At 42.2% G+C, this 16,878-nt stretch overlaps 1 protein-coding gene across 2 annotated transcripts in view; it reads left to right on the top strand.

Moving 5' to 3' along the window:
- ATP8B1 (ATPase phospholipid transporting 8B1) overlaps positions 1 to 16,878 on the top strand; it is a 102,172-nt gene that overhangs the window by 49,778 nt on the left and 35,516 nt on the right. For both annotated transcript variants that reach the window (XM_080920395.1, XM_080920396.1), the window contains exons 3-12: positions 1,310 to 1,407; positions 3,080 to 3,193; positions 4,675 to 4,773; positions 4,888 to 4,949; positions 8,766 to 8,838; positions 9,008 to 9,078; positions 10,082 to 10,164; positions 10,267 to 10,425; positions 10,675 to 10,763; positions 14,599 to 14,789. In XM_080920395.1, coding sequence (XP_080776521.1) covers positions 1,310 to 1,407; positions 3,080 to 3,193; positions 4,675 to 4,773; positions 4,888 to 4,949; positions 8,766 to 8,838; positions 9,008 to 9,078; positions 10,082 to 10,164; positions 10,267 to 10,425; positions 10,675 to 10,763; positions 14,599 to 14,789 — 1,039 coding nt within the window. The remainder of the gene's footprint in view (positions 1 to 1,309; positions 1,408 to 3,079; positions 3,194 to 4,674; positions 4,774 to 4,887; positions 4,950 to 8,765; positions 8,839 to 9,007; positions 9,079 to 10,081; positions 10,165 to 10,266; positions 10,426 to 10,674; positions 10,764 to 14,598; positions 14,790 to 16,878) is intronic.

Below are 16,878 nucleotides of genomic sequence, written 5' to 3'. Positions count from 1 at the left end.
AATCCTTCATTGACACTCTCTTCATAGGTGATTCTAGATTGTGTCAACTTAACAATTAAAATTCAGTTGGAGATAGGGTTGATATCTTCATCAGAGTTGGAAATACAGTGTTAGAGAGAAGACCTAGAGATAATTTAGCCAGAACAGCATGAGGCACATAAGTGTTTAAAGAGACATTTGTTAAACAAATTGTTCACCTTAGCAGAAGAGATACTATGAACTCTCTAACGTTCCCTGGAGTTCAGACATAAAGACAATATGAAATGAACTTGGAAAGATGGCAGGCTGGTCACCAAGAAAAGGCATGCACAATGCCAATTCAAGATTATGACTCAGAAGGTGAGGGTTACTTGGTGATACCCTTATTTGCAATTTATTCATTCAATTAATATTTAAAGCAATGTAAACATTAGAAACAAAGCAATGGGACTGAAATTTTAATATAGTTGTAAACTTTTGGATGTTTGGCTTTGGTTTTCTTTCATTCATGTTAAGAGGTAGATTGTTCTTTTAGAACACTAATGTTCCAGGAGTGGCCTGTCAAGTCTCAACTTGGTTATTCACTTGCTAGGACAACTTGGTTATTCACTTGCTAGGACTACATGCTGTAATTTAAACATCTGATATGTATTCTCGTGGGCTCTTGTTCTGAAAAGCTGAGATCAAGCTGTTGGCAAGTTTCATTCTTCCCTAGGATCACGAGGTTGAGATCTGTCTCGTTTACCTTTCCTGCTGCTGAGATAAAATACCTAAACAAAGGGACCTTGCAGGAAAGGGGGGGCTTACGTTGACTCACAGCTCAAGTGGACAGTCCATCTTGGCAGAGAAGGCCTGGCAGTAGGAGGTTGAGACAGCAATGTGAATGACTTTGCAGTCACACTCATTCATGAAGCTGTTAGAGATGAACACTTGTGTCTGGCTCCCTCGCTTCTCCTCATTCATGTTAGGACCAGAGCCCAAGCGGTGTGCTCACAGTGAAGGTGGGTCCCCTACCTCAGTTAATGTAATCAAGATAAATCCACACAGGCATGCCAAGAGCCCAGTGTCTCATGTGATTCTCAACTTCATTGTCAACTGAAATTGACAATTGAGATTGCCCATCACAGGATCCACCTCAGGCTCTATGACAGTAGATTTCTATCATCCACAGATGACTTCACATCATCCCCCTTCCTTGTTGGCATCCCAATGGCCTCTTTGAGTAGGCCATCATGTATACAGTAGATTAGGGACCACTCTATAGACTGCTCTTTGACTCCTTCCCCAGTGACCCTTGTTTGTACTTATCATTTTTTTTTCTCTTTTAAAGATTGCACATGGCAGGTCAAAGCAAATGATCGAAAGTTCCACGAACAACCTCATTTTGTTAACACCAAGTTCTTTTGTATTAAGGAGAGCAAATATGCGGTAAGTGAACACTAAAAATATGACAATCCAGGTTTTCCTAGTCACTGTCATGCTTATCAACTTCAAACAGTGCCTCCCATCTAGGTAACCACTTGCCTGGGTCTGTTAATAACCCTCCCTCATCCTATAGATTGTCATTTTAATTAATTAAAGATTAGCTACACTGAAGGTTGGTAGGTATCACTTGGAACAAAATAAAATTGTGTCAGTTGGAAATTTCCTCTGTGTAGCTGCAAGGTTCTTGCTAAAATATTTTATGAAAATTATGATTGTCATTGAAGTCCTGTTTTGAAAGTCGTGAGTTGACTCTGCCTTGGATGGGGGTTACAGATATCAAGGGGGGCTGTAGACATGACTCAGTGGTTAAGAGCATAGATCCTTGCAGATGCCAGAAGAGGGTCTTATGCTCCCAAGCACTGGAGTTCTAAGGGTCATGAGCTGCCTTTTGGATGCTGGGAACTGAACCATGGTCCTCTGTAATAGCAGCAAGTACTCTTAACCTCTGAACATCTCTTCAACCCCACCCGTCCGTATGTTTTATTATGTATTAAAGGAAATAAGCATTTTAGGTCAAAATATCCTTGATATCTCCATGCATATGAATTCTGTAGCTGTCATCAGACATACCAGAAAACAGCATCAGACACACCAGAAAAACAACATTTCAGATGGTTGTAAGCCACCATGTGGGTGCTGGGAATTGAACTCAGGACCTCTAGAAGAGCAGTCAGTGCTCTTAACTGCTGAGCCACCTCTCCAGTCCTCTGTACTACCTTCTTAAGTAGCTTCCCTTTCCTCTCTCTTCTTATGAATTGGGCATATCCTATTCTGACAAGTCTCTGATTCATCACTTTTTCTTCCACTCAATTAGACATTACTTTTAAACATCTCCTTCTACAAACTAACTTTGCCTTTATCATTTGGGATTAAAGGTGTAAACTAAGGGCTTGTCTATATTCTAGCCAGAGGAATTAAAGGTATGTTCTAAGGCAGAGCCATAGTTTAACTAGAAATAGCTTTTTTTTTTCAGCAAAGAATATAATCTTGGGGTTCTAGGTGACATCAAATATCCTACATTAGCAATGGAAATACCTGTGTTTTCCAGTGGTCTTAAGCAACCCCATGAAAGGGTCAGTTGACACCCCTAAAAGGGGTTGAAACCCACAGGTTGAGAACCATGGCTATAAGGAGACTAGTCATTAGCTTAGAACTCATCCTGTCCACTGTGAAGTCATTCTTATTTTAGCTGCTAACCTGTAGACTAGTAAGATCTTGTTCATGGGTATTAGACTTAGGCTTCCTTTTGGAGGACATGATCAACCTGCAAGAAACATCTTTTAGCTTTTTCTGACGTAGTGGCCTTTATCGTCCCTTAATAAAAGGTAACTTCCCTTGCTCTGTTCATGTTGGCATCCGTCTTTGCCCCCAAGATCTAAGAGGTACAGAGGGTCAAGAAGTGTGCCAGCAGGATCCATGAGGTCACAGCCTGGTGTCTGCATCTCGTGGTTTAGACTGTAAAAATCATTCCAAACACGTCTAGAATTAAAAACTTAGCAACTAGAATTATGGCCCTAGGCTTGGCAAGCTATGGGAAATAGCGACTTTTGTAGGTCGACTTGATACCTGGCATCATTTACTCTAACTAACTGGGTTTTTTTTTTTTTCCCAACAGAGTAATGCAATTAAAACATACAAATACAATGGACTTACCTTTCTACCCATGAATCTGTTTGAGCAGTTTAAGAGAGCAGCCAACTTCTATTTCCTCATCCTCCTGATCTTGCAGGTAATACGCTTTGAGGCCTTGACTGTCTGCAGTGACAGGTGTTGAAAGCAGGCAGCAAGTAGACAGTCTCAGGTTTTTTTTTTTTTTTTTTTTTTTTTTTGTGGTGGTTGTTATTGTTGTTTGTGTTTGTACTTTTTTTTGTAACTTAATTGCCCATTTTTCCATAAGGATACTTTCGTTCATAAATCTTCTTAGTCCTTTTTATGAGTTGGTCTTATATTAGAAATGAAACACTTCCTTTTTAAGCCAAGGAGTCCTTATCTGGAGCGTTAGACTTTTATCTGTGTAGAAAAGTTACTATAACCAAGGGACTCTATACATTTTAGTTGGTGCTCACAATCAACCTTAGTACCTGATGACCTGTGAGTTATAAAGTTATAAAGTCCTTGACTTTATCAGATACTTTATCTCAGGGTCGGATTGTAAAGCGTCCAACCCACTGGGATTTACTAATAAAGCCTTAAAATATAGTCGCATTGTGTGTCTGAGAGGGTTGTGAGGCCTGTGGAGCAAAGAGTATAGAAAAGATAGAAAAGACAACAGGGAGAAGTGGATATTCAACAGATGTGGGGAGAGAACCCAATAACTTGTTCAGAAAGGGTGTGTCACTGCATAGTGTAGAGGTGTACACTTCGAATCCTATTGGGTTTTTCTGTGGCCAATGGGCTTGTTTCCCTTCACCTAATTCAAGAAGAAAAATAGATCCACACATTCATGATATAGCTGCAACCCACTTACTTTCTCTTAAGGTCCAGCAGCCCCCATTAGAGTGACAGTGATAGGCTATTTGCCTGCTTATTTGCTGACTATGAGGTAAACAGCAGCACTTCATCTTGCAGAGGAGAGCTGAAGTGTAATGTGGCAAAGTAACTTACCCAGAACCTGAAATCCCGAATGTGTGAGAGCTGAACAGTGCTGAACCCGGGAGCTTGACCTCAAAGAAGCAGCAGTGGCCCACTGATCAACCAATAATTCTGAGAGATCTTTACTAAAGATTCATCCATTTTACCTGAGACACTGTCTTGACAAGATGGTGCTTCCTTTGTTGCCTGGACCAGTAGCAAAGCCCATGATGGGAGCTTTACCTAATCCGTTGCCTTCAGAAGCAGCCATCCATATTTATTATCGTTTGTCTAATTGTGGGACCACAGTTGCCCCTGGTTGAACACACCTTGCTTAGAGTCAAGGGCTGCTTCTTCCCGATCCCACACACTTTCATTTTTACAAAATAGTTTGGAGTAGTTATGATGGGAACTCCCTCTGATGTCTATTTAGAGACAACAGGATGGTCCTTAAATGCCCTTTTCTCAGTGCACTTCAGTTTGATAGACGTGGTCAATGATAGACATTAGAATCAGCACACTTAAAATCAGCCACCTATTGTTATCCACTGCGTATAAGTTAGACGTGTGTGTGTGTATGTGTGTGTGTGTGTGCGCGCGCGCGCACGTGTGTACATGTGAGCTTTCGGTTTCTTTCAGGCAATTCCTCAAATCTCCACCCTGGCATGGTATACAACACTTGTGCCTCTGCTTCTAGTGTTGGGCATTACGGCAATCAAAGACCTGGTAGATGATGTGGTAAGGATTTCTCAAGCCACTTTCTCCTTATCCTTCTGACCTTACCGACATTGGTCATTGGTGTTTTAAATATCGAGATGATCTAAATGATACTTCCTCATCTTCCTTCCAAAGGCTCGCCACAAAATGGACAAGGAAATCAACAACAGGACATGTGAAGTCATTAAAGATGGCAGGTACCTACTTTTCATTTATCTGGAAAGATTCCATGTATGAATGTGTCTGGATGTGTATTGAAGATTGACTGTTAGTACCTAGAAGTCTTTGGCACATTAGCTTTGTTTGTATGTGTTTGTGTGTGTTCCTGTGAGTCTGCGCAATGCTGGAGGTACATGTGAGGATGAGTGTGTGTGCACATGGTGCCAGAAGTCAATGTTGGGCGTCTTTCCATAGATGCTATCTGCCTTCCTTTTTGAAACTATGTCTCTCAAGTTCACAGCTTCAGTTAGACAGGCTAGGAAGCAAGCCCATGGGTCTGGCTATCTCCACCTCCCTAGCATGAGGTTACAAGCATGCATGCACTTCTTGGCATTCCTTGGCTTTTCCCATGGGCTCTGAGGTTTGAACTCAAGGCCAAGATTGCACTGCAGGTACTTTGCTAACTGAGCCCAAGTACATTTGAATTTTAATAGGGTGTCATCTCTGACAAAGAGGGATTCAGCTCTCCTTCTGATGTTGTGCGCAAATTGGAACATGTGTAATTGTTTATTGGGCTTAGACTACCATAATCTGTAGCTCTTACCTAGCCTGCTTCCTCCGGTGCATTGTATGTACCTCCACCATTCCCAGATGTGTCCCCTTCATGGATTTGCTCATACAGAACGCTCCCCCACACACACATACCTTTCCTAATTTGCCACCTAAAGTGATTTCTTTCTCCCCTCCACTTTCAGAGGAATATTAATTAGTACTCGTTTTATATGATATGAATTACATCAGAATTATTTATGTAGGTGTCTCACATCGTGGTCTAGCCCACCTCACTGTTTAGGGTACCTCTAACATGCAGAAAGAATTCAATAGACCCTTGTTCAAGGAACAGAATATAGCCAACTCTAGCCAAGCCAGCCAACTGAAGGACCAATAATGAGTTGCTTTATGAGCAAGATCCTCAAGGAAGAACTCCAAAGTCAAGTGCTGAAAAAAGGAGTGAAAGCCCAACTCAAAAGACTTTTTAGTGTGTCCAAAATTAGAAAAATAACCCAATTTATAGCCAAAGCCACACATCTGCTGCATTTAGTTCAAAATAGATGCCACTGACTTATAAATGTTGACAAAGGCTTTTTTGCCCCTCTTTGTAAATAAATGAATGGATTCTGGGCTGGAAGTTACCTCTGGAATTGCTTAGAGTCAATATTGTGAATGAAGGTGAGATTCCTTACCATCTCTGGTAATGGGCAGGTTTGAAGCGCGCGCACGCGCGTGCACACACACACACACACACACACACTCTCTCTCTCAGCTATGCTGAGCTTGGATCTGAAGTAGCATCTCCAGCAGAGCCTTGGATCTGGCTGCAAATCAAGCCTGCATAAACTCAGAGTATCGGTGAGGTAGGGGCGGGAAGCCTTCTCCAAGAAAACTGTCACATCACTCAGCCCAACAGAATGAATGGCTCAAAGTTCTGATGTTCCCAGAATTGGGACATAAAAGTTACTAATGTATCAACCAACCAAACCCTCCACAACTCCCACAGACTAAAACAACCATTGAGCACACATGGAGAGACCTATGGCCCCAGTTGCTTATGTAGCAGAAGATAACAGTGTCTGGCATCAATGTGAGAAGAGGCCTTTGGTCCAGTGAGGGCAGGTTTTCCCAGTGCAGGGGAAGCTGAGGCACTGATTGGGAGCAAGGGGTGGGGGAGAGAGGATGGGGGGTGGGTGGGGAAGGGGATAACATTTTACATCTAAATATAGAGAGTATCTAATTAATTAATTTAATTAAACAACAAAAAAAAGTTACTAATGTGTACCTTTGTAACTTGGGATCAATGCATACATTTCTAAGTCATAATTCAAGCAATATTATAATATAAAATCAAGTATAAATGTCTGTCTTCTTTCTGTCTTGTTCATTGTTGTTCATGTGTTTGTTTGTTATTTCTATTACAATTTTTGGTGTGAAGCTTGAAGTCATGAAGTTATATACCCCAAACCTACAGTCTCCAAGCCACTTCTCCAGCCCTTACAATTTCATTTATTGAGTGATAAGCCAAAATTACTTTTCAAAATTCTGGCATTGGGAATTTAAATTCTTACAAATTTGAGAAACTTGAAACTAGCAAATATTTAAAATGTATCCTAAATTCCCAGTTTCCTGTTATTTGTAAGCACATGGGCAGACAACATAGTAGTTAAATGTCTGTGTTCAGAAAACAGCTGACTGGTTACTGTGGGGTCCTCATGGCCATTACTCCTGGGTTTCTGAAACTTTCACCACCCAGGCCTCCTTTTTTTTTGCCTGAGAATTTTTATTTTATAAAAGCTTGGGTATCTCAAATATGCACACAAATCAACCACTGTCTGATAGTAAATCATAAAAGTTTTGTTTTATGATGAACCTTTGATATCAATATAATTTGATCATTTATTAAGGATAAACATACATTTTCATACTAGCGATCGTGCCTGTTTATTTTCACATGGAGAAATGAGTCCTGGAGGAACATTTGACCTACAGGACTTAGCACAGCTTCAGCCCTTTTCCGCTGGCCAACCCTTTGATAATTTTGAATCTTCATTACTGGCAACTCTGCCCCATACATGCACAGTACAGATGGCCGAAGGGAGTTTAAAGCTGCTGCAGAAATTGTTGCAAATTCTATCCTCATCCCAAGCCAGAATTTATATAACGTTTTGTTTTGGTTTTGCTGTTGGTTTTGTTGTTGTTGTTGTTGTTGTTGTTGTTGTCGTTGTTCATTTGTTTGTTTACAAAACTAAGTAAGAAACTCAAAACCAGCAAATTTTACAATTATCTTTTGGGTTACCATAAGAAATAATGAGCCTCATGATAACATTTTATGTGTCATATTTGATTCTCAACAATTCTCTTCCAGCAATTTTCAAAGTCAAGCATTCTAACATAACATAGTACAAAGATGCACTACCTTTCTGAGGAATGTGACAGGGAACATTAAAGTCTTTGTTTTCCACAATTAATCGGCTGTGTCTCTATAAGAACAGAAAACACTTATGTGTACAATGAATACATCACACTCAATAACAAGTCATCCTCTCGAACCTGGACTGACGTATTCTCGCCAGTGCTGATTGCCAGAACCAGGGCCTCGGTGACATTTCATGCCATAGCATGAATGAACACTCCCAGAAACACCTCAGGCTCCTTAAGCGCTTGATTTTGAATTTTGAGTTTTTGGATTCTCATCAATCTGTTACCGTTGCCAAAAGTTGTAAAACACCCCCTCCCCCCATTCAGTTACATAACATCATATGGAAGAGCAAACCCAGGTTTACAAAGCTGGAAGCTAGCACAGCTTTCATTCTGTGTGAAGATAGCTTTCGAGGCGGAGGACTACAGTCGGAAACTTTTCAAAGGTTGATGCATTAGAAAGGGAGCTATCCTGTGGAATTTAAAGGAGAGGAACCTGTGAGAGTTAAAACCTGTGGGGATTCATGATTTCCTCTCTGGTACCAGCATCAAGCAGAGAAGGAAAGAAAGAAACAGAGAGCAGGGAGGGATATCAAGCCATGGGCACAGAGAGAAGGTGGCCACTGTCCCACACCGCATGTAGAAGTATGTTCTTCGCTACATGAAGCATGGTGAGGGGAAAAAGAAAACACTGCACAGTACTCCAGTGCCAGCAGGTTAGAACAACCCCTGTGGCATTGGTGGAGGGGAGAACTGTAGCAAACATTCTCCTGTGATTTTTTGTTTGTTTGTTTTTAAAAGAATCTTTGACACCCAGGAAGAATGAGAATTTCTTGGCCTAAAACTTAAAAACCCAAATTGTCCTTATTTTTGATCCTTAGGTTTAAAGTCATCAAGTGGAAAGATATTCAGGTTGGAGATGTCATCCGTCTGAAGAAGAATGATTTTATTCCAGTAAGGGAACAGCGTCTGCTCCTCTCCTTTTCCTCATGCATTCCACCTTATCCCCCAACCTATCCCCACCTTCACCCCAGCTACCCCCCTGCCAGACCTCCCAATTCCCCACACCATTTTCCTTCCTCCCTGGGGACGTTATATGGCAGGTGTCTTTTGTTTTTGACAGGCTGACCTCCTGCTATTGTCCAGCTCAGAGCCTAATAGCCTCTGCTACGTGGAAACGGCTGAGCTTGATGGGTGAGTGTGTCTCGGGTGGACCAGTCCCAAAGGTGACCTGGGAGGGAGCATGCACTGTCTATTCTGGGTAGGAAGCCCCATGAGTTGTCCTTTGCCTCGGCTGCAGTCTGACATGTCCCCAGTGGACTGGCTCCCTTTCCCTATAAAATAGAGCTGTTCCCACCTCCCATTAAGACCACGACCTGAGTTCCTTGTAAATTTCTGAGCAGTGACCTTGGATACTATTATATATTCAGAGATGAGACTAGGTTCTTTGCTAACAGAAAATTTCAAATCCTCTCATCATTTTTAGAATAAAATGCTGCATTTCTTTTTTAGCCATTTTCAGTGGATTTATTGAGTCTTTAACCACATGAGGGCATTTTAGCAACCATGTAATTATTATCACACGAGGAAGCTGAGGCCCAGGGAGGTGGAGTACCCTGGCAAAGGTCACATAAGAAGGGACAGTCATGGCTCTGCTCCCGGTGGCCCCTGTTTCTCATACCCCAGCTATGGACCCATGGCTTTATGGAGAGCTAGAACCGCCATGGAGCACTCCCATGGAACACTCCCACCTGCTTTCCTTTGGGCTGTGGTTGGTGCAGCCTAAATAGACTTACCACCTCCTTTCCTAACTAGAGTTGCCTTCTTTGAAACACATCCAGCTGTCTGCTCTAGAAAGTATACCGACAGAAGGTGCTAAGCAGGTTGTCTGCACTGCTTTGCATACTGTTGAGTCTCAGCATGCTGTGGACCAGGTCGGGGGCAAGAACTGGCACATGGCACGAAGCGAAAGGGTGTGGCCCATCTCAGGTTAATAATCTTCCTCGAGCATCAGATTGGCCCATCTAAACTCACAGGTAGATGGGAAATAGAACAATGATGAAACTCCAATCATCCCCAGATACCCAGATAGGCAGAATGTTTCTCTGTGGGATCTTTTTGTTGTTGGTGGTGGTGGTGGTCTTTTGAGCTCCAAAATGTGCTTCCTTTCATTTTCCCTGCCTCCTCCTCTCTGTAGAGAAACCAATTTGAAGTTCAAAATGGCCCTGGAAATCACAGACCAATATCTCCAAATGGAAGATAACTTGGCAACATTTGATGGTTTGTACAGAACTACCTTACTTGGTTTTCAGTTCTGTTTTCTTCGGTCTCCGTGGCTTAAGCCAGAGATTTGACTAATGTGAATTCTACCTTTTGAAAAAGGTTTCATCGAATGTGAAGAACCAAACAATCGGTTAGACAAGTTCACAGGAACACTGTTTTGGAGGAACCAAAGTTTCCCTTTGGATGCTGATAAAATCCTGTTACGTGGCTGTGTGATTCGGAACACCGATGTCTGCCATGGCTTGGTCATTTTTGCAGGTACTTCCCGCTTTGAGTTCTTACAATTTACAGAAAGATCTGAGCATAGTGGTCCAGGCTCTTTATTCCCTGCTCGGGACACCAAGGCAGAGGGACTGAAACACCAGAGCCAACTGAGACTGGATAGCCAGACCAGGAAGGAGTGTTTGTCATGAATTAGTGGTGGGAAAAGCTTTTCTGTGATTTTTATTGATGTGCTTATTAACTGAATTATCCAACTACTGATCACATGGAATTTTCCATTTCTAGGTGCTGACACAAAGATAATGAAGAATAGTGGGAAAACCAGATTTAAAAGAACTAAGATTGATTATTTGATGAACTACATGGTGTACACGGTATTTTTTTTTTTTTAACTCTGCTAGATGGGAGAGATGACTGCTATCTTTTGCTCTAGTTTCAATGTGTTTTCCTAATGCAAGGAAATCTTACATCTTCATATGGAGTACAAAGAGGCCTAGGTACCCCAAGCCTAATGGGATGAATGTAAAGGGACTCCCAAGCCTTTTCTGGGAAATTCCACACTTCAAACAAGAAAGCCCCATTGGAGAAAGTTCGGAGGCTGTTCCTGAGTGTTTTCATGATTGATTATTGACTACTTTAAAACCAGGAATGTTACACTGAGGTTACTGGAGTTGTCATGGTCAGAGCCTGAACCCGGGCATTCTCAATAAGATGGCCTTGGCTACCCAAGCTTATTAGGTCAATGAAACAAGCAAGTACTAATTAAAAACAGAGAAAGGAGGTTTCTTCAGTGTGGCCACACTGGGAAGAGAAACAGCATCATCAGAGTCCTGGCATGAATGAGGATTCAGCTCAACTAGAAGGGAAGGAGGGTAGGGAAGAGAGACATCCTGATTGGGTTGGGATCCCAGCCATCACTGGCCCATCATTTCTGAGTTCCAGTTTCAATCCTCTGGCTGGCACTAGGTTTAAGCCTTTCTCTTCAACCAGCATTAGATTCCTGGGAGATTTTCAGTTCCTAGGGGACCATCATTTTGATAGATTGATAGCCAAAGGGAGGGGGCACAAATAGTTCTCTTTAAAATGTTTCCCCTCTTGCCAGGATTTGTTAAAGGTCTAGGAACTACAGAGTGGGCTTTGTTGCAGTTAGCATTCCATGGGGGTACTTATCATAAATACAAGTGTATCTATATGTCTTAGGGTTTTATTGCTGTGAATAGATACCATGACCAAGGCAAGTCTTGTAATTGAGGCTGGCTTATAGGTTTAGAGGGTCCATATTCTTAATAGGATAGCCCATTAAGCCCTAGTTAAAGCCTTCCACAGCTTTCCAAATCCAAAGTCCCAAGTCCCCAAATCCACATGCTTCCAAACAAAAGCATGGTTAGGCCAATCACAGCAATACCTCACTTCTGGTACCAACTTCTGTCTTAGGGTTTTATTGCTGGAAACAGACACCATGACCAATGCAAGTTTTATAAAAGACAGCATTTAATTGGAACAGGCTTACAGGTTTAGATGTTCAGTCCAGTATCAAGGCAGGAGCATGGCAGCATCCAGGCAGGCGTGGTGCAGGAGGAGCTGAGAGTTCTACGTCTTCATTCTAAGGAAGCTCAGGCAGCTAGGAAGAGTGTCTCCAAGCCCACACCCAGAGTGACATACTTCCTTCAACAAGGCCACACCTTCTAATAGTGCCACTCCCTGGGCTAAGCATATTCAAACCATCACACTATATATTTTAAGGTTAGCCATAAGGTGTCTTGAGAGTCTTCAAAGCCATACCCATGCTCAAGATTAGGAAGATTCACTGGGTTTGGTGTTAAGATTACAAAATAAGCAGAAGGCTCACCAGGCACATCTAGAGGAGGTTGGTTTTATTTGGAGTCACACCAAATAGGCACTCAGTTGCAGCAGCAGCAATTTGTGGCTCTATTCATTCCCTGTTGTCTGCAGCAGAGTCCCTTAGAGACTCTTAGTTGGGAGCAGGGTGCATAGGCTTCACTTGCCTGCCATACTCCAAATTCCAGATTTACTGTAAAAATGCATAAAGGTGTCATTTGCCCAAACAGGTACAGCGAGCTATTCTTCTAGGACAGTTGTTCTCAACCTGTGGGTGGAGATCCCTTTAAGGGGGTCAAACCACCCTTTCACAGGGGTCGAATATGGGATATTTACATCACGGCTTATTGCAATAGTGAAAATCAGTTATGAAATAGCAATGAAAATAACTTTATTGTTAGGGGTCACCATAACATGAAGAGCTGTATTAAAGGGTCACAGCATTCAATAGGCTATTACAGGAGAATCAGAAATAAGATGCTGGGAAACTCTCCCTAAACCTAACTTTCCATGTGTCAGTCAAGGGAGATGGTATTAATGGACCATGGTATTAACTCTATTCTGTATGCTCTGGGATCTGAATCTAAGCAATCCAACTTCCTAAGGAGAATTGCTTTTCAAATATCCACTTCAACCTGAATGCATGGACTCTTCAGATTGCATAGTTACAATTTGTTCAAGTATGTGCATGCTTATAGCCACATTAAAGCAATAAAGTAATCTGAGTACACAACCCCAGTTTTATGAAAACGTTTCTTGGACTTGGAATATTTGTCTCTAATGTCATTGTAACCATCACAATGCAAACACTCAGATCACTGTCTCTCCTCTGGTCCCTTTCATTTCAAGAAGGTACTTGGAGAGCCCATATTTAGAACTCTGTTTCCCTGGAAATTCCTCCTATGGCTATATAAATGTTCCTAGGAAAGTTAGGGGGTGGCAGTTGAGACAGGGTCTTGCGATATAGCCTAGGCTGGCTTGAATTTTTGTCCCGTAAATAGATGCTTCCTAACTCCACAACGTGGTATCTATTGTACCTTAGACAATCTTATCCAGTGTATTAGTTACCTTTCTGTTGCTGTGATACTATACCATGACCAAGAACAACTTGGAGGGGAAGGATTAAAGTTTTTATTTTATTTATTTATTTATTTATTTATTTATTTATTTATTTATTTATTTATTTGGTTCACAGTTCCCAGTGAATAGAATCTGTCACTTATTAAGACATCACCTAGCCAAAGAAGTTTAAGATGGGCCTGGCAGCCAAGATCCAGCCACAGGGAACAGGAAGTGGAGCCAAGCTATAAAACCAAGACCCACCCTTAATGCTATTCTTCCTCCAGCAAGGCTCCACCTCTTAAAAATTTCACTGGCTTCTCAATCAGCACCACCAACCAGGAACCAAATGTTCAAATACATGAGCCTATAGGGGCCATTTTGTCATTCAAACCAATGCATTTACGATGTCACACAACTCCTATAACATTAAATCTGTATAAATAATTACCCAAATATGGGTCATTCTTTCCTTGCCTTTCAAGGTGGTAGGGGTGGATACGGGGCCCATCCCTATATTCACAACATTTGGCAACTAAGACAGGATTGAAAGTTCAAAGCCTGCCTGCGTTACCCAGCAAACAGAACAGGACTAGCAATAGAGCTCAATCTGTAAGGAACTGGTCTAGCGTGGATGAACCCCCTCTGTCTCATAAACAGAATGTAGCATACATGCCTTTATTCCCAACACCCAGAAGATGGAGGCAGGTAGATCAGAATCACTGAAGTTGTCCGCTAGTGTATAGGGGGCTCAAGGGGCACACAGGCTGAGAACCTTTCTCCGAAAGAAAGAAAAAAAAGAAAGGAAGGAAGGAAGGGGAAGAGAAGGGAAGGAAGGATTGGAGGGAGGGAGGAAAGAAGGAAGAGAAAAATAAAAGAACAAGAAAAAAGAAAAGGATAAAATAAAAGAAACAAAACATCTTGCATCTAGTACTTTTTATAAACCTCTCAATCTAGTACTCTTTGAAGTCGCTTCATGCTAAGGTGGAGTACATAAACAATATGTTACTGTTCAACATAATAATAGCTGAAAGGCTGTCCTGACATATAAATGACTTTCAGGATTGAATATGAGACATCAACTCTTCTTTTAGGATATTATTTTGAGAAGAAAACCTAGCCTTATAAATGAAAAGCAATCCACCACAACCTTATAGATTTTCAAAGCATCTCTTCAGTCCTGTTTCCTTCTAAATGTAATACTTTTATAAACCACTGAAAGGCCATATGTAATAAAATGCTAAATAATGTTATTAGAATCTGTGAAATGTATGGTGTTAGAAACTCTGCTTTCCAATATATGTCTTTTAGATCATTGTGGTTCTCATCCTGGTCTCTGCCGGCCTTGCCATTGGCCACGCATATTGGGAAGCTCAAGTTGGCAATTATTCCTGGTACCTCTATGATGGAGACAATGCCACACCGTCCTACCGGGGCTTCCTGAATTTCTGGGGCTACATCATTGTATTGAACACCATGGTGCCTATCTCTCTCTATGTCAGGTAAGCTGGGCCTCTTCTTAGTCTCTTGCTTTATGGCAAAAGTGTCATATCTTTTCCCAGTGGGGCATCTTCATGTTTAGCAATAATCATTTTGAAGGTCCAAAGGAAAAAGAAAATCAGTTCCATCTTGCAATTGAGGGTGAGGTAGGGGAAGGGCATGAACTTTGAATATCTACCCTGTGCCAGGCATTTTCTATCTTGTCCTTTGGGCAGATAAGACCAGTGACGTCCCATGGTCAAAGGTGACAGTCATTTGCTTGGTGAGTCCTTCTCAGTCGGTTCCAAAGCACAGGGTTCAAAAAGATTCTGAGAGAAGGTAGAGATTCAGAATGCCATGGAAAAAGTCTTCCTCTTCCAGAGCCCCTCTGTGCTCTTAATAGAACCTTCTTTATTAGTGTTGCTTTGACTTTGCTGGCCTGCCAGGTTCCTGCTTCCTGCCACTACCTCCTGGTACGAAAGGTGTCTCCTGCATCCCTTCAGCCTCTCTAAACACTGTTTCTCTGTGCAGTGCCCATCTCAAGCTCAACCAAAGGTCAAGGTCACAGCTTTCTGTCTTATAATCTTCTTTTTTCTCCTCCTTTTTCCTCTCATATCAAAGTTCACAATTATTGACCAGTTGGATTTGAGACCGTTGACGGACAGGTTGCATTGTAGACATAAAATAACCAGTCAGTCATTACACCAATGAATGACAGCCTGAGGCACCTAGTACCTCACACTCATCTATCACTAGAAGCTTTCGCTTGCAGCTGGAGAGATGGCTCAGTGGTTAGAAGCACTGACTACTCTTCCAGAGGTCCTGAGTTTGATTCCAGTGGCTTAGTGGAATCTTATGCCCTCTTCTTACGTGTCTGAAGAGAAAGTGACAGTGTACTCACACACACAAGATAAATAAATAAATCATTTTTTTAAAAAAAGAGTCTTTTACTTAATTTAAACCTTATTACATGTGAATTTATTTTGATTTCTTCTATTTTATTTGATTCTTAACATATACGTCATTGCTGATATCCTCTGAGTGGGAAGTAAACACTGGAGCTGCCGTCTCTCCAGTAGCCACTCTCCAAGAAACCACGATGGCATGGCGGTGCTAAGGAGAAGGCTCAGTAAGCAGAGTCCTCATTACACAAGCAGAAAGAAGAGTTTGGATCCCCAGCACCCACATAAGAGCTGAATATGCTGGTGTGCGTCTGTGACCCCAGTGCTTCCGGGAGAGGAATGGCGGGAGGGTGCACAGAGACGGGCAGATCCTTGAGGCCAGCAAGTCTTTCCAAAATGGTGGGCTCCAGGTTCAGCGAGGGACACTACCTCAAAATATAAGATAGGGAGCAATAGAGGAAGACCTCTGGGGTTGACCCCTGACCTTCCAATGCAGATGCATGAGCATCAATGTTCTTTCGAAGACCAGATCCCTTACTGACCTGCAACTCTCAGAAGCTTGGCCAGACTGACTGGCGGGTAAGCACTGGCGAGCCTTCTGAGCCCACCTCCCGGTGCTGGATCACAGGCTTAGAGCAATCACTGTATGGGTTCCCAAGCTCACTTGACCAATGAGTCATTTCCCCAACCCTGTTTGTTTGTTTGTTTGTTGTCTGTTTGTTATAACAGAGCCTTTCTTAATACTCCTGGCCTGGAGTTCTTGGTTCAAAACAGGCTGGCCTTGAATTTATAGCAACCCTCCTGCCTCTGCCACCCCGGTGCTGGGACTACAGGCACATATTACTACCCCTGATTTCAAGCACTCTTTCATTTCCTTCAGACCTCGCCTTAGGCATTACCTTGTCCCTGTGTCCTCCGTCTCCCCTTAGCTAAATGGACACTTCCCTTTCCTACCTGTCTCTCTCTCTCCTGCCTGCTTTCATTTTCTGCAGAGAATGTGCAGCCTCTGCAAGTCATATTTGCTGGGTTGTTTTTTGTTGTTGATGTTCAAGTCGGGGATTTCAGCTGCTCTGTTTGCTGTATTCAGCACCAAGTAGGTCTTCCCTTCAGAAAGGAACGAGTTATGTCCACCCATAGAACTTGTTACGCAGACAGATATCCACTGCCCACTTAGCAGTTGCTGGGTATATAAACAGTCTTCTTCCTAACA

This window comes from Micromys minutus (assembly GCF_963924665.1).
Source record: "Micromys minutus genome assembly, chromosome: 8".
Classification (NCBI taxonomy): Eukaryota; Metazoa; Chordata; class Mammalia; order Rodentia; family Muridae; genus Micromys; species Micromys minutus.
Note: the sequence above shows the minus strand (reverse complement) of the source record. Positions and strands in the feature narration are given on the sequence as shown.